Source organism: Pteropus medius, unplaced genomic scaffold (genome assembly GCF_902729225.1).
Source record: "Pteropus medius unplaced genomic scaffold, Ma_sr-lr_union100, whole genome shotgun sequence".
NCBI lineage: Eukaryota > Metazoa > Chordata > Mammalia > Chiroptera > Pteropodidae > Pteropus > Pteropus medius.
In genome coordinates, this window is record NW_024343732.1 from 5378647 (window position 1) to 5396650 (window position 18004).

Consider the following 18004-nt stretch of genomic DNA (forward strand, 5'->3'; position numbering starts at 1 on the left):
TTAATGGGAAGATGCTTATTGAAATATCAGGCCCTCTTATTAGATACTTACTCTTAATGTCATTCTCAAGGTCTGTCAAATGCTAAACCCTGCCACTTTGATACCACTTGGATTTAGTGACCTTTCCCCACCACTGTGTTGAGACTATAGAACAAAATTTTTCAAGTGGAAATGATCTAAAAGATGAACCCTATTCAATCTGGATGCTGAATGGTTCACAGATGGATAGTTTCGGAAAGGGCTCAGGAAGGCTGGATATGCTATTGTAAGCTTATCAGATGTCACTGAGGTTAATGCTTTACCAGCTAACACCTCTGCTCAAAAAGAACTTATTGCCTTTATTAGGGCATTACAATTGGCAAAAGGACTCAGACTAAATATGGATTTATAGCACTCCATGCACACATTGCCATTTGGAAAAATGAGGCCTCCTTACTGCAAAGAACGCCCCAATTGAACACAAAGCTAAAATTTTACAGCTCTTAGAAGCAGTGAATGGACCTTGAGACATAGCGGTCATTCACTGAAGGGAGCGCCAGAAGCAGGATTCAGATGTACTCAAGGGAAACAATCTAGCAGATGAAACACCCCAACCTGTGGTAAAAACCAAGCCCCCTATCCAGCAGCCCTTATCCAGCAGGCACGACAGCCCTATCTCAACTTTGAAGAAGTTTCAGAAGACAGACTTTCATCCCTCAACGTCCCCTTGAGAATGCGGGAAAATAAAATCCCTGAGGGGGGAATAATATAGGAAAGAGGCATGAGTGTGAGGAGTCGAGGACTCTCTCTAGGCAGGTGTAGGGCTTCGGTCCCTGCTTCGGGAGATTCACCCCATCCCGCATCAAAACTGCCTGGGCCTACAGTTTTCTTCATGATAAGCTTCTAGATAATGAATTCCAATTTATAAATAGGTACAGGATAATTCAGATTACATCTTTATTTCGTGTCCTTTTCCTAGGTAGTATTGTCAAAGAATTTGTCCATTTTATCCAAGTTGTTTAATTTATTGACATAAAATTTATTCCTAAGATCCTCTTTATATCTTTTTAATGGATGCAGAGTTTGTTGTGACAACCATCATAAATTCTTAATGCTGGTATTTCACTTTTTTTTTTTTCTGTGTTAGTCTAGTTAAGAGTTTATTAATTTTGTTGAGTGTTTCAGAAAATCAACTTTCTGTCTTGTCAGTTCTTTTTATTTATATTTGTGACATAATAAAAAATATATATATTTGGTCTCTGCCCCCAGTTCCCGAAACAGTGGTCTTAAATACTGTAACTGCACACAAACCTCATTTCTTGAACATAGTTTTTTCTCTCTGATTCAAAACTGGCTTTGCTCGGATAATGGCATTGTGACTCACTTGCTTTTACTCCATGCCCTTATCCTCTGCATGCTGGCACCTTTAATCATTAAGCCTCAGGACAAAAGCTGAACGGATCTTCAGGTGTACAATCATGAGGACGATAGGTTTGGGTTGGACTTTAGATTTAAGGAGAGCATCTTGGCTTTAGGTGTGTTTCAGCCCCAGGCCCACTGAGACAGGACAGCAACCCCACCAGCTGCTGGACCAGATGAAATGGCGCCAAGACTGATTCCAGAACCGGACACAATGATCAATTACCTCACCCCTCTCAGACAGTACAATGAGTAGCATTCATGACACCAAATCCCTCAGTTTCCATGACTGATGATTTTTCCCTATATAATCTGTATTTCTGAGATACCCAGGGAGCCAGGCCTTTGAGGGGTAGCTTGCTTGTATCTCTGGGACTTGCAACTCCCTAATAAACCTTGCTTTCTTTGCTGCAAAACGGGCCTGTGTCGCTTCATTGGCTTAGACACTGCAGGCAGATAGATCCCCAGTTTGTCCTGACAACATCTTGCAATTTCCTTATCAATGTGGGTGATAGGAACATCTTTTGTTCTAATGAGGCCACTCTAGGTGGTCTCCTTAACAGTTTCAGGATGGGGACTGGTCACCAGAAAGACCAAGCTTGGAACGTTCAGCCCCACCCCTACCCTTCAGAGGAAGGAAAGGGGGTGAGGATTGAGTTAATAATTGAAGATGCTTATGTGATAAAGCCTCCACAAAAATCCCTAAACTAAGGGGTTCAGAGAGCTTCCAGCTTGGTGAATACATCCCCATGTTGGGAGGGTGGCATACCCCAACTCTACAGAGACAGAAGTTCCTGAATTTGGGGCCCACCCAAACCTCACCATATACTTCTTCATCTGGCTTATTTATCTGTATCTTTCATAATAAATAGATAAATGTGTTTACCTGAGTTCTGTGAGCTGTTACAGCAAGTTATCGAACCTGAGAAGAGGGTCATGGGAACCCCTAATTTATAGATAAGTCTGACAAAAGTGTGGGTAACTTGGGAGCCTACTACTTGAGACTTATGTCTGAAGTGGAGACAGTCTTGTGGGACTGAGCCCTTGATCTGTGGGGTCTGCACTAACTCCAGATAGTGTCAGATAATCCTATTTCACTGATTTATAGTTCTTCTGGTTACTTCATGTGGTTTAAATTTACATTTATTTTTAAGGCTGATTAATGTGGGTCTTTTGGTCATAGATTTTATATATTTCTTTTTAAAACAGCTTTAATAAAAGATAATGCACATAATCATTATAATTATTCGTATAAATCGCCCACTTAAAGTATACATTTCAATTGTTTTAACATATTCATAGAGAGATACGACCATCACTAGAATCAATTTTAGCACATTCTCGTAACCCCCCAAGATAAACTCGATACCATTAGCAGTCACTCCCTCTGCCCCCTTTCATTATGAACACTGAAAGCTATATATTTTAATCTAAGCACTGTTTTAGCAGCACTCACAGTTTCGATGTCTTATATTTTCATTGCTATTTATTGTTAAAGTTTTTTTAAGTTCCATTTTGATTTCTTCTTTGAACCATGGATTATTTTATAGCGCATTGCTCAAGACCCCAATTTTGGGGGTCTTTATATTGTTATTGATTTCCAGTTTAGTTTCATTGAGATGGAACAAATACCCTATATAATTTCCCTCATTTCATTTTCATTTAGCTTCATTCTATAGTCAGAATACAGTCTATCTTGGTGAGAGTACCATGTTCATAGAAAAGAACGAATCTTCAATAGCTGTTGCATGTCTGTGAATATCCATTAACTCAAGGTGGTTGATAGTGTTCAGATCCCATAACTTACTGAGTTTTCATCTAACTGTTCCATCAATTGCTGGTTATAATCTCTCTTTCATTCTGTTAATTTTTTGCTTTATATTTTGAAATTGTATTAGTCACATACACACATATGATTAGTATGACTCCCTGATAAATCAACACTTTTCACATTACAAAAGTTCCCTCTTTCTCTCTATAATATTCTTTGTCTTCAAATCAACTTTACCTTATGTTAAGACAGTCACAGCAGATTTCTTACCCTCACTATTTGAATGTTATACCTTTTTGCATCCAATTACTTTCAATATGTGTGTCCTGCTTTTAAATTCATCTCAAATAGACAGTATATAGTTGGGTTTTTCTGTCTCATCCTCCCTAACCGTTTCTACCTTTGTATTGCAGCATTTAGTGGATTTCAACGAAATGTAATACTGATATTGTTGAAATCATTGAACACACTTCGACTCCTAAAGGAAGTGGGAGCCAGCCTGTGGGGGCTGTGAGATGATTGTTCGTTTCTACACAGCCCTTGTCTTTGCGGTTGTGCAACAAAGTGACAGGAGGAAACGCGGGAGACTTTCCAGGCTCCACTCAAGGGGCTGGAACTAAAAGTCGTGGAAGACAGCGGAGAAAGTTACTTTTGGATGACTACAGTTTTAACCTGTCTGCAAAATGAGAGTTGGAGAGAGAGGTTGAGGAAGGGGAGGAGGAAGGGGACGGAAAGAGGAGAGAAGGAAAAATCAACCTGTTTGTCACTCTGTGGCTTGCAAGGCCTGGGATCGCTCCTCGTGGCCCGCCGGGGCCCAGGATCGGGAAGGGGAGCGCGCCCGGGTAACCCGCTCTTCCCCAAACTCTGCCCGGACCTGCCCCGGCCACCGGGTCACCCCGGCAGGCACCTCCAGTCGTGTCCCTACTCCCCCGCCCCGTCCCGGCCACCAGGCGCGCCTTCCCGAGCCAGGAACGGCGGCGGGGACTCACCGCAAGCAGGAGAGCAAAGACGGCGGAGACGACGGAGATCAGGGCCCTGGGGCCCCAGAGTCGAGGCCCGGCTCCCGGTGCCGGCCCGGGGACTGGGGCGCGCCCTGCGCGGGCGCCCGAGGAAGCCAGCGCGCTGTGTCCCCGCTGCCCCGTGCGGTCCGGCAGCGATCCTGGTCCCGGCAAAGTCATCAGGGATCGTGCGTATTTCATGGGGCGCAGAGGTCCTTGCAGCCTGCGGGGTGCGCCGGGGCCGGGCGTCACCATCTGTACCCAGCCAGTTCTTCACTTTTATACCGCGCCGACTCGGTCTACCGCGAAACTATGAGGCAGCGTCAACTTTCTGCATCAGGTCGACGTAATTATTTCTCACGCGATTAATTCCCGGCTCAGGAGAGGAGCCCTGCGTCTTGAGTGCACCTCCGTGAGAAGGTGGAAGGACCGCGACGCAAACTCTTGCTCAGAGCCTGTCCGCGCTGATGGACCAGCGAGGGAGCACTGGACGCCTTCCACGTGCTCTGCTATGGTCCTGGGGCTCGCGGTGCGTCCAGATCCCTCCCACATTCCAGGGCTGTTTTTCCGGTTCATAAACCTGGAACTATTCCTGTCCTCTTCTTCTTCCTTCCCATGCTCAGCTCTGTCGCACCCCTTCCTCACGTCCGCTGCATAAGGTCACCCCACTTGAGTCAGAAGAACATGCCTTCCGGGCACAAGAAGAAGTGCCCGGGGGTAAGGGGTGAGGATAACTCCAGGGCTCTGGTTGAGCACAGTTATTCTTACCACGGAGGCTTCTGTTCACAAATGTGCACGTGTTTACTATAAATTTATTTCATAACACAGAACATGGCGATTTAAAACACTATGTCCCCATAACCTCACTCCCAGCATAACTTAATCGTTCCAGAATATTTTCTCAGCACATGCTGGATATCCATAAACTATACAGAAAAGAATAGTTTCACTCTCTTCTAACTTGTTCTTCAAGTTCTGTTTTTTTTTTCATTCAACAAACTATCTCGAATATTTGTCCATACATGTCTTTTGAAATCTCCTCCACGCAGGTAAAAAGATTTCCTGCATGGCGGGTGAGCCCCGAGTGAGGCTGTGGCGGGAAGCTTGGAGGAGAGCCCAGGGAGGGACTGCGAGTGCTCTAACTGGCCTAGGCTGGGTGTTGGGGAACCCCCTATCTCTCCCGCTCTGTCCCTGATGGCAAGAAGTGGCCCCTGGAATCTTTCCTGCCCTCTGAAGAGTGCACAGGCCATCCTGGAGGAAGCTGGCAAGCAGTGTGGAAGCGTCTCCTTCTGTGTGGGCAGCTGAGGTTGGGGCTGTGGGAGCCGAGAGTGGGCAGGAGCCAAAAGGAGGCTTTCACTGCTCACTGAAATCATTCTGTATTGTTTCAATTTTCTCTCAGTGGATATGTCTTTGCCTCTTTTTAAAAAATCAACAGTGGTTAACCAGGACGAGGAGATTATTGGATATTTCTCTTGTTTTTGTTTTTATACTTTCTCTTTAAAAAAAAAAGTGATATTGACGCAAGAAAGGAATGGAACACTATAGTCTTGGTGAAAAGAGGTCAATGGCCACGTTCTAATTCAGCCAGTGACAAAGAAGGAACCCAAAACAGAAGGAAATGGAAGAATCAGTCGCTAAATGTAGTTGAAGGAAGAAAAGTGACTCAGCACAATCAGGGTAACTCCATACTCCTATCACAGCAAAAACAATCTCCATGTGGCTATTGCACTATATGCCTCAAACCAAATCATTTTTAAAAGCCTCTTAAAAAATTAGAGAAGTTCATCTTATCTAATGTTGGATGAAGGACTTCCTAAATTTATGACCAAAAAAAACCCCCACATATCTATAGATTTAACTCCTTAAAATTTAAAACTTCTGAAAATAAAAACATAAGACAGAAATAGAAACATACCAGGAATCTGTTATCTGAATTTGAAAAAATGAATGACATCAGGTCTTTAACAAACAAGACAAAAGTCATAAAAAGTTGACTTGAAGAGATTCAAATAACTAATAAATATGTGAAACACAAGATACTGGACCACAAGAAACAGAAACACTGAAATAGAGAAGTGCATATATAAGCCAAATCATTCTTTTCTTAGTTAGTAAAATGAAAACAAAACAGTAGTGATGTCAGATCAAAACTGATAAACCATTGGTTGGAACAGAAACTGGATGTGTGGGGGGCGGGGCAGGGTGTAGAAAAAAAAATACAGAGGTGGAGCCATGGGGCCTCCCAGGAACTCTAAGTGAGAAGGATAGCCAGGGCCTAAACCAAGGAGACGGGAAATGGGTATCTGTGAGCTGGCAGGGCTGAGCCACCTGACTCACTGACAAGGAGGCAGAAAGGCCAATGGGGAGAGAAAGTGTAGGTGGCCCAGGAGGTGTAGGAAGCCCACAGGAGCGGGGCCACAGATTGACCCCAGTAACCAGGGCCAGCTCACCCCTCAGGGACCTACCGCCCCTTCCCAACTGTTCTGTCAGGGCTGGTCTGCACCGTGCGGGAGCCCAGCAGGCCCAGGTGCAACCCAGACACCAGCTGGGGAGGCTGTAGGGGAGCCAGGCTGGACCTGGGGTGCCTCTCCCAGGGGGAAAGGGAGGGAAGAAGGGCTAAAATTTTAGCCCCCACAAACCTGACCCTTGGAAATCCAGTCAGAGCAGGAAACCCACCCATGACCAGCAAGCCTGAAGGCATCAGGGGGGAAAGGAAAGAATGAGAACATATATTAGGACACTTTCAATTACCTAAAGTAAAAGTTTATTCCACAAATGCAAAGTTGCTCAATCAATAATAGTGTACCATATCTATAATCTAAATAAAGAAATGAAAGCGTCTGTTAGTGCACCGAGGGTGAAAAGTTATTTGGTAAAATGAAACACCAATTTTGATTTTTTAATACATCTCAGCATAGGAGGCTGCATCCATAATGGTAAGAATTTCTCTACAAAACTAAGAACCAACGTAATTCTTAATGGTTAAATACTAGAGGCTGAACATTGTTTTGAAAGTCCTGGTCTATGCAGTGAAACAGAAACATATGGCAGATTCTTGGGTGGAGCAGGAGGAATAGTCATTATTTTAGATACAACTATACTTTTAAAATCCTAAGGGTTAAATAATGATACTTGAATATCAATGTATGTCTGGATAAACATTTAAAACATAGAAGAAACAATAAATTAGAAAATGCAATTACAAGAGAATCCATTTTATAAGGGTTCTAAAACTTAAAATACAAAGAAAACAAACAGCCTTGACAAAAAGCGAAATAATTTACATGAAGAAAAACACAAATCTTAACTGAGTTATAATAAAATACTTGACTTAAGATGCTATCTTCTTTGATAAGAAAAATATTAAAAACTGATAATATCTCAATTCTTCCTAGATTACTTTTTAAAATTTAAGGTAAATTTAATAAACATTTCTATGATTTTTTGGGGGAGTGGGAGAAATCTTATGAAACAATTCAAAATTTTACCTTAGTAAAATTATAAGTTTTGAAAAAAATAAGGAAAATGTATTTGCTCTATTAGATATTAAAGTATATTAGAAATTTTCATTGGGAAGAGTATGTTATATAATAGAATGTCTTTCACATAAATAAAATATACAAATATGCATATGCATGTGTACATATACATGGATCAGCATAAAGATTTTGGCAAAGAAACATGAGAAATTCTCTACAGTAGTTCCCTGAAATAAAAAGAGCAGGGGGTGTTGAGAGAGTGAAGGTCTCTATTCTCTGAAAACCTTTCTGTGCTATTTAAATTTTCTCACTTTGAACATGTGACTTCTGTTTTTAAATGTTAAAGTAGTTAATCAGGATGGCAGTAATATCAGCCTTTTTAATATTTGTTTTATTTTTTGACATTCATATTATTAAGTAAAAATGTGTATTGATGTAAGTTGGGAACAAAAAGGAACAGTCTGGGTGGAAAGCGAACGATGTCTATATAAACATTCGACCAGTGACCAAGGACAGACCCAAAACAGCAGGAAATGAGAGAGTAAGTAGTGATTGGGAGAAACAAAAAGTGACTCAAAAATTGAGAGAGCACCTCACTTTACATGGATGACAAAATAAATTCCAATTAAGTTACAGCTACATGCCAAAAATTGAATCTCTAAAAATAAACCTCTCCAAGAAATTAGAGAATTTCATTGTTTTCTTAGGTTGGGGGAAGTGTCTTTCTAAGCTTATGAGTAGTTAAAAAGTAAATGTATACACAGGTTTCACTAGTTAAAAAATAGAAACTTCTGTACATAAAATATTAGATTAATGAAAGGACAACAAGAAATTAGGAACCTATTATCTGTATGTGAGAAAATTGCAAGGGCGCAAGAGCATGTCTTCTTAAAAAGACTAATAGAAACGACCAAAATTATACGCAAAAATAGTCAAAACAAAGAAATACAAGTTCAAATCCATCAATTTTTCCTAGTTAGAAAAAATGAAAAAAGAAAAGCCTACAACACCAGATCGAATCTACTGAATTGATATAAACCAAAACTCTGTGTAAATGTGTATGTGAGTGCGAGTGTGAATGTGCCTGTGTGTGTATCTACAGTAAAAATACACTTCTACGAGAATCTAATAGACACAGATTTTACTTTTTCTGGGAAGTCATCCTACAAACATGGTTAGAAGAATGGAACTAGATTTATCTTCAAAAATATTCAATGCTATAATGATTTTGAAATAAATTAGAAATTCTTCATATTACGAGGAATTACTAAATTATGTAACAATCACACACTGGAATATTGTGCAGCCCTCATTCACTCACTCGACAACATGGGAGCGCCCACTCTGTGCCGCCTGTTCCAGGCTCTGGGGTATAGTCGTAACAGGGCAGACATTCCACAGAGCTGACAGTCCACACACCAGGGTGGCGGGCTCTCTGCGCAGCAGCCCCTTCCCCGCTTTAAGATCTCCCTCCATCACCACGTCGCTAGGGGACAGGAGACCTGACCAGCATCGGCCTTTCCCTGTTTCTACCACAGTCTGGGCAAGCAGAAGGGCCAGGATGCTGCATAGCCACCATCCACTCACCAGCAGACGCATCGCTTCCCCTGGGGACTGTACGATGACATGTGCCAGCTCCGCGTGCTCCTGCTGTTCTAGCTCCTGCTCAGAGACCAGGGTGGACTGCGAGTTCCTGTTGCTCACGATCTCGTTGTGGGCATTGTCACGAGCCCCGGGCCCTCTCCGAGGACATGAGCACCAGGAAAAGACCTTAGGAAGGCAACGAGCTGACTCAGGAGTCCACACCCAGGCTCCCTGCAGGGTCTCAAGGGGCACAGTAGGTTCTCTTGCCCCATGTCTCCCCAGGCTGTCCCCTCAGGCCGGCACAGGCTCAGCACATCCAGGACTCTGCTGCTGGCACCAGAACCTTGTGCTGTGCTACTGGGGTTCAGCACCCCTGCCTGACATCCTCATACCCCAGGGAGCAGGGTTGTGGGTGAAGGTGTCACAAGCAGCAGGAAGGACAGGGCTTGGCAAAGGGCCAGTTGCCTTCTTACACTCAGCCCAGGTCCCCAGGTCACTTTAGAGAGCCAGGGTCAGCCCCACAGGACAAAAGGGACTGTGCCCTCCCAGGGCCTTGCTGCGGGAAGGAAGCGGTTCCTGAGGGCCTGATGCCGCCGGGTCCTGGGGAAACCAACTCACTCTGTCCACACGCTTGGGGTCCACTCCACAAGCTAGAAGAGAAGGGGTGTCTGTCTTAGCAGTGGGGAGGGGCCGCTCAGCAGCTCCTCCCCCCACAAGGACAGTGCAAGGGATGGGGTGTGGGCTGAGTATCAGACACTGAACAAGCAGCCCTGGGGACAGGTGACGGGAGAGGGACAGTCCATCTCTGGGACAATGTTCAGAGGGGGAAGAGAAAGGGGAAAGAAGTAAAAATAAACACGTATCAAATCTCTGTTGGGTTCTGCTCTGACCAAAGCTGTATAAAGCCCCTGACCCTCTCCTCCTGGCTCTTGTCACCAAATACAGGGGCTGACCACCTCTCTGCTCTGACTGGGGATGCCGAAGAACTGGTCCTGCCCTCCCAGACTTGGGCTGGGAGATGAGGTGACTGTCAGCCGTGAGACAAGGACACTGATATGATCCCAACCCCGAAGAGGTGAGGTGGGACACGGAGGGGTGATCACAGGGAAGGGGACAGAGCCAGGCCAGAAGAAAACAGGGGGATTTGCGATGTGGAGAGGAGGGCTTTTCTGTCTGAGAAACAAAGCGGGACGTGAGGGAGATGGCAGAGAGTGCCAGCACCTCCCCATCGCCCTCGCCAGCCTCACCTTGAAGGATGCGCCTCCTGTGTATTGCATGCGATAACATGCAGATGTGGTCAGCACTAGCAGCAGGATACACAGAGATCCAATGGCAACTGCAATCACCAACTGTGAATTGCCTGAGGAGGGAGAGGGAGCGGTCGTCCTAGGCTGGTGGTCACTGGCTCTCCTGAACTGAGACCTCCCCACTGTCCTCAATACCTGATTCTCGTTTGACATACTTGAGGTCACACCAGAGGATACAGGGTCTGGTAATGATCATCCCCTCAAGACACCAGGGTACGGACACAGGGAGGTCGTGAACGGGTTCTGTGAGATGAGGAGAGGGAGGAGGAATCTCCTGCCTTGTGTCCCCTACCAGATTGTGGAGGAAGAACAAGCTTCTCCTGTCTGCATGACGTATCCCCTCACTTTGCCTCTGAAATCCAATGTGTATTTTTCACTCACAACATATCTCAATTCAGAGGAACCATTTGAAGTGCTCCATTCCCACACAGGCCTGGTGACTACTGTGTTGGATAACACAGCCCAAGGCCCTGGAAGCTTACAGAGGAAAGTACAACTTCCTGTCTCAATGAGCTCCTAGTCAGTGGAAGACACGAGGAGGCACAGAAATAATACAACAATCGGAGAAAGCCTTCACTTAAAGCTCATGCCTCTACGGTGGCAGGAAAATGGAAGTGAAAATGGATCCTATCTGTAGAGAGTCAGTGACCCAAAGAAAGGGGCCCAAAGCTGCCCTGCAACGCAGAGACGTTCCCCAGGCACTTGGCTGAGGACTTGCAGGTGGTATCAAGGCTCGATCTTCACCTCCAGGGTTTTGTTCCTTCAGGTGACCTCAGTCTCTGCAGAATCTGTCTTCTCTGATTCTTACTTATCAATATTGAAAGATACTCTAGAGAGACCAACTTTCAAAAAACTTTCCATAATAATGTTATGATGATGACACTTCCTGCCAATGATAAAGATGTGACTCTTCAATAATAGTGCTGGAGCAACTAAGATGACGGCTAGAAAATAATAAAGTTTCTTCCTTATGCTCTTCCTATTAGAAAATTAAGATTAGGTGGATCGATGAGTTAAATATAATACATGAAACCAAAAAAGTACTACAAAAATATAAGAAATTTTTATTACATGTCTGAATCTCTTCAGTACAACAAGAAACTATCAAACTTGAATAAAATCAATGACATAAAAATTAAGAAGAAAACTTTGCATGGGAGAATTTACGACAAAGAAAAAAACAAGCTAGAAGAAAATAATTGGAACACTAATCACACTTAAAAGTATAATTTCCTTAATCTATAAAAATTCATGATGAACTAAAAAAAGATCAAAGAAATAGTAGACTTGAACAATACTATAAACCAACTAGACCTACCAGACACTATATTAGAGCAGAAATTAATAAAACTGAGACTAGAAAAAAAAAGAGAAAATCAACAAAACCGAAAGCTGATTATTTGAAAAGACCAGCAAAATTGACAACAGCCTATTGACTAAGAAAAAGAGACGACTCAAATCATTAGAATTAGAAATAGGAGGGGGAATATTAGTACGCACCTCACAGAAATAAAAAGGATTGTAAAAGAATAGTATGTACCTTTGTAAGTCAACAAATTAGAAAACTTAGATGAAATAGACAAATTCCTTATGGAGATTAAACAGGGACAGGCACGAGTGGCTTCCAGATTCTCATCTCTCCCCGCACCCATCTCACATTCCCTTCATCCCAGCCTCTAAAACTAAACAGAACTTGGACCTTTATTCTAGCTCTAAACTCCGAAACATTCATCTGCATTCACATTTGTCTCTGCCTGTTGGGACTAGTCAAGTAACATATACTTGAAAAACTTTCTTTTATTCTTTTCTCTTATTATAAAATAGTGAGAAAGTACAGGAAAATTTTTATAAGAATAAAAAATTTACATCCTGTCAACCAGAAATTACATCATTAATATCTTATTTACCAAGTTCTACTAGTTTGAGACCTCCAAATTTGTTCTTCTTTATCAAGATTCTTTTTCAAGATTGTTTTGGCTACTTGGAGCCTCTTGCGATTCTATATAAATTAAGGTTTTCTATGTCTGCAAAAAGCACAGTTGGGATTTTGATATGAATTGTGTTAAATCTGTGGAGCGCTTTGAGTAATATTGACATCTTTACAATATAAAGTCTCCCGATCCATTAACCAAGATGTCTTTGCATTTATTTATGTCTTCTTTAATTTCCTTCATAGACATTTTATAGTTTTTAGTGTACAAGTATTCCTAAGTATTTTATTGTTTTTGATGCTATTGTAAGTTAAATTGTCTTAATTTCCTTTGTATATTGCTTAATCTCAGTGTATAGAAACATAACTGATTTGGAGGTGTTGATTTTGTATCTTGCAACTTCGATAAATTTGTTTAACAGGGTTTTTCTTGTGGAATCTTTAGGGTTTTCTATATATATATAAGATCATATCTGCGAACAGAGATAATTGTACTTCCTTTCCCATTCTTTTCCTTGTCTAATTGCTCTGATGTTAGCTGTGGGTTTTTAATATAAGACTTTAATTATGTTGAGATAGTTTCCTTCTATTCCTAGTATTTTTGTGTGTGTTTTTACCATGAAAGAATGTTGAATTTTGTCAAGTATTTTTTCAACAATGATGTGGTTTTTATCCTTTATTCTTTTAATGTGGTAATTTCCCTTTTTTTAACTTTTAGAAACTTTATTTTCTGTCAATCTTATTTCCATTTTGTTTAAGAGTTTGTGGAAGAACAGCTTAAGACCGTTCAGTGGCTGTTCCTACGTACTCAGTGGCCTAAGTAGTGAGGGTTACAGACCTGTCTTTAGTAGGAAACTTCCGAATTTGCACAGAGGGCACGTGTAACACTTTCAGACCAGTCTGTGAACTCAGGTTGAGCAGTATTGATTAATTTTCATATGCTGAACCATTCTTGCATTTCAGGAATAAATCCCACTTGGTCATGGTGTATAATTCTTTCAATGTGATGATGTATTTGTTTGCTAGTATTTGGTTGAAGATTTCATATCAATATTTATCAGGGCTGTTAGTCTGCAGTTTTCTTGTGGTGTCTCTGGTTTTGGTATCAGGGCAAGGCTGAGTTAAGAAGTGTTCTCTTCTCTTCAATTTTTTGGAGGAATTTTGGGAGGCTTGGTGTGATTCTCCTTTTAAATGTTTGATAGAACCCACCAGTGAAGCCATCTGCTCCTGGGCTTTTCTTTGTTGAGTGTTTTTTTAATTACTGATTCAGTCTCCTTACAAGTTAATAGCTCTGTTCAAATTTTCCATTTCTTCATGATTCAGCCTTGGTATGTGATATGTTTCTAGGATTTTATCCATCTCATCTAGGTGATCCAACCTGTTGACCAGCAACTGTTCATAGTATTCTCTTATAATCTTTTTTATTTCTGTATATTCAATTATAATGTCCTGTTTTTCACTTCTGATTTTAGGTATTTGAGTATTTTCTCTCTCTCTTTTTTTTTATTAGTCGAGCTAGTTAAAGATATATCCATTTCGTTGATCTTTGTTCCATTGACTTTTCTCCATTGTTTTCCTTTTCTCTAGTTCATTTATCTCTGCTCTAATCTTTATTATTTTCTTATTTTACTAGTTTTGAGTTTACTTTGCTCTTCATTTTGTATTTCCTTAAGGTATAAAGTTATGTTGTTTGAGATCATTCTTCTTTTTTTAACTCACAGCTATAAATTTCTCTCTTGACACTGCTTTCTCTGGATCACATAGGTTTGGTATGGTGTGTTTTCCTTTGTCTCAAGATGTTTTCTAATTTCTCTTGTAATTTCTTCTTTGACCCATTAGTCATTTAAGAGTGCATTGTTTAATTTCCACATATTTACAGATTTTCCAGTTTTCCTTCTGTTAATGATTTCTACTTTCATTTTGTTGTAGTTGGAAAAGATACTTTTTATGTTTTCAGTCTTTTTCAATTTAAGACTTGTTTAGTGACCTAACATATGGCACATTCTGGAGAATGCTTCATGTGCCCTCGATTAAAATGTGTATTCTGCTATTGAGTGGAGTGTTCACACACACACACACATACAAACACACACACACACACGCACGCACACACATAGAATTTTACAAATGGGGATATGAAATGGGCAAACTTGTAAAAATATAGGATACAGGATCAAATGTTAAGTAAAGCTCTTCAGGTTTAAAAAGGTACTTGACAAAATGTCCCCCAAAATAGCCTATCAATGTCCCATTAAATACCAAAGCGTCACAGAAAAAGATAAAAGAGCAATTCAGAATAGGATCTCTGTGTAATAAATAATATCACGTGGACAACAGGAGAAATCTAAATGGAGTCTGAGGATTAGCTGGTAGTAGTGTATTGATGTTAATTATCTGATTTTTAAGGTTGTATTGTGGTTATAGGAAGAACGTTCTTATTTGTCAGAGATACCCACTGAAGTGTTAAGGGGTGATATACATTTTGTCATTGACTTGTTCTCGGTGGTTTGAGAAAAAATTTTTAGTATAGTTTTTGCAACTTTTCTGTAATTTGAGAGTGTTTTAAGTAGAAAGTTAAATTTTAAAAATTGGGCCTCCTCTGCAATTAATACCTGTGTCTCCTTTTTCTGCTGACACAATCCTATTGCCTCCTATGCTCCCTGACTTGCAACCTATGACCTGCTAGATTCACTTATTACTTCTAGCAGGTATTCTCTGCAAATGAAGGAAGTTTTATTCCTTCCTTCCTGATCCTTATGTCTTTCTCCCCTGGCCAGGACCCAGAATACAATCCTGAAGAGATGTTATCAGCATGAACACCCTTGGTCTTGGTCTCAGTAACTGAGGGGAAGTATTCAAGATTTTGCCATGTTAGGTGAAGTTACTCATAGCTTTTTAATACATGAACTTTATCAGATTGAGGTAGTTCCCTTCTATTCTTAATATGAGAATTTATTTTTAATCAAGAATGGGTGTTAATTTTGTCAAATGCTTATTCTGTATCAATGAACATGTCCATAGAGTTTTTCTCTTTTACACGATTAATATTGTGTAATATAATATAGTAACACTGATTAATTTTCAGACTGGCATCTTAGAACCCACGTTATCCACTCACTCAGGAAGGTGTGTCTGGAGCCTGGTGAGCAACGCATTGCAAGGGGCTTAGGAAACCTCGGGGACCAGACATGGTCCTTACATTTTTTAGGACAGTTCTGAATCACAAGGAAAGGAGGCAGAGGCACAGATAACCCCACGGGTTACAAAGGCGCAAAGAGCTTGAATGGGCTGCCCAGGCAGAGGTGACAAGGCCATGGGTGTCAGGAACACTGGTGGACATAGAGGGAAAATTCCACATGGACAGGATTACAGACAGGTATGAAGTCAAAGTAATTGGGGAGAGGCAATGTCAAGTGGGGTTGGGGGAAGAGGCTTTGCAGTATGTGGTTGTCTCTGCTTGAGGGACCCAGGGTGTAGCTGAGATCTGAGAGAGAGAGTGCTGCTCCAATTCTTAAGATTTACAGACGCTACTCACCCTGGCTCCACCCAGAGATCAGTCATTAACAAAGGATTTCCTTCCTCTGCCAGCAGTGCAAGTGACGTACATTAGACTGTTCTAGAGTCAAGTTTCATCCTACTCCAGTTTGTATTTCCTGGTAACAATCCACCTGTCACTCATTCTTTCTTTTCTAGGGCATGAAACCCTGAAAGCTGCTCTGCCGATATCAAACCGACCAACTATGGCATCTACATCAGACTTGTTCTCAAGGTCTTTCTGTGGTCTGACATCTGCTTCTTCAGAAGTTGTGGGTTTGGGGGTTTTTTGTTATTGTTTTTAGTTTTTAGACAGCTAGTTAACATTAGCCCTCTGGTCTCTGGTTCAGACCACCATCAATTAGCTTCATGATTCTAAGAAAGCCACTTCTCTTCCTCTCTAAAAATGTTTATTATTGTTGAAATAGGGAGGCATTAAATGATCTCACAGGGAGATCCCTCCAGCAGTGACCCTGTGTAAAGTGAGTGCAGGCCTCGTAGACGAATTCTTACCTGATGATTAGACAGCAGAGGACCCAGAGAGGCTGCTCATCACTCCTGACCAGCTCCTCCAACAAACAGCTCACCTAGACATATGGACCATGAAGGTTCATACACGATGTGGTTGCTGTGAAAATAAAATGAGTTAGTATGTATACACAATGCTTAGAACAGAGCTTGGCAAATGGTAAGTGCTCTATTTAAGCATAAGCTGTGATTAGTAAAATCATTACCAACAATGCTGATTTTATTCAAAACCACATTTTCCAAGCTAACAATAACATAACCTGAGGTCTTGCAATCCCATGGCCACACTTGTGCCAGACAAAACAGAAGAATGATATTCACAGTTGCCATCACAGCCTCTCTGGAGGTGAGGTGAGCCGGGATGGTGGGATCTCACAGAGTTTTTGCTAAGCCATTTAGGTCTTTGGTCTCAGCTCCTCCCCTGCTGACTGTGAGCTCCCTCCCCTAGGGCCCAGACTTTCCCAGAGTGAAGGGCTCATCAACTACTTGGTGGGTGAATAACAGCTCCCTCCCCTGGGACACAAAGGAGGCGAGTCCAGGGATGCCCTCAGTGGACTGCCTGAGGACAGCTTCCAGGCTGCAGCTCAGGGATGGGACCCAGAAGGAGGCCTGTGGCCTCTGTTGAGGAGACACAGCTGGGAGTTCCCGGAGGCCAAATGCCGGGCAGAGAACTGGAGAAGAAGCACTGCGCAGAGAGAGGGCTCTGGAGGTGTGCAGGGGGCCCACTCAGAGTCTGGGTGAGTGCTGATCGGTGCCCATGAGAGGGACCAGCCCAGGCCGAGAAGAGGCATGGGACCTTAGCAGGCTGGTCAAGGATTGAGGCCCACCCAGGGCTGGGGATTGTTCACGTTCCCCTTCACCAGAGTGGGCAGACTGCATAAAAGGGTTGTTACCAGGATTTAACTACTAGAGTCTTATTAGTTAACTAAATTAGCTCCAAATAAGGCAGCTGTAGCCCAGGCATAAAATTTAAAAGCTAGCCCAGGAGGATCAAACTAATACTCAAATTAATTAACTGTGTGCCAGAACGATATATAGCACTTTAAAGGAACACAACAAAATCCAATACACAGAATTTAAATTCATGTCTGTCATCTAATAAAAAATTACTAGGCATGAAAAGCAGCAGGACAATGTCGACCATAATCGGTACAATAATCAACCCATAAAAACAATCCAGAAAGTGACAGAAATAATGGAATTAAGGGATACAGATAACAAAAGAAATAGACAATGATTAATAGAATAATGTAATTGATAGAAAGACATGAAGACAGCTATTATAAATCTTATAACTATACTAAAGGATGTAAAAGAAAAGATGAACATCTAGGAGAGAAATGGAAGATATTAAAATGTCCCAAATGGAAATTGTAGAGATAGTCCGAAATGAAAAATACATAGGATATGATTAAGGGCAGATTAGGTATTACAAAAGATCAATGAACTCAAAGACAGAGAAACAGGAGTTACCC

At 41.8% G+C, this 18004-nt stretch overlaps 1 protein-coding gene across 11 annotated transcripts in view; it reads right to left on the reverse strand.

The window, feature by feature from the left end:
* The window catches only part of LOC120606646 (tumor necrosis factor receptor superfamily member 10B-like), a 39029-nt gene that overhangs the window by 12484 nt on the left and 8541 nt on the right, over positions 1 to 18004 (reverse strand). For 3 of the 11 annotated variants that reach the window (XM_039868126.1, XM_039868120.1, XM_039868122.1), the window contains 5 exons: positions 16515 to 16629; positions 10693 to 10780; positions 10478 to 10590; positions 9849 to 9880; positions 9234 to 9416 (listed from right to left, as the gene is read on the reverse strand). In XM_039868126.1, the coding sequence (XP_039724060.1) occupies positions 9234 to 9416; positions 9849 to 9880; positions 10478 to 10590; positions 10693 to 10733 (369 nt within the window). In that variant the 5' untranslated portion in view covers positions 10734 to 10780; positions 16515 to 16629. Of the gene's footprint in view, positions 1 to 4158; positions 4712 to 9233; positions 9417 to 9848; positions 9881 to 10477; positions 10591 to 10672; positions 10781 to 16514; positions 16630 to 18004 lie in introns of those variants that run through there. The other 8 variants (XM_039868128.1, XM_039868129.1, XM_039868121.1 and 5 more) reach the window with 7 other exon arrangements.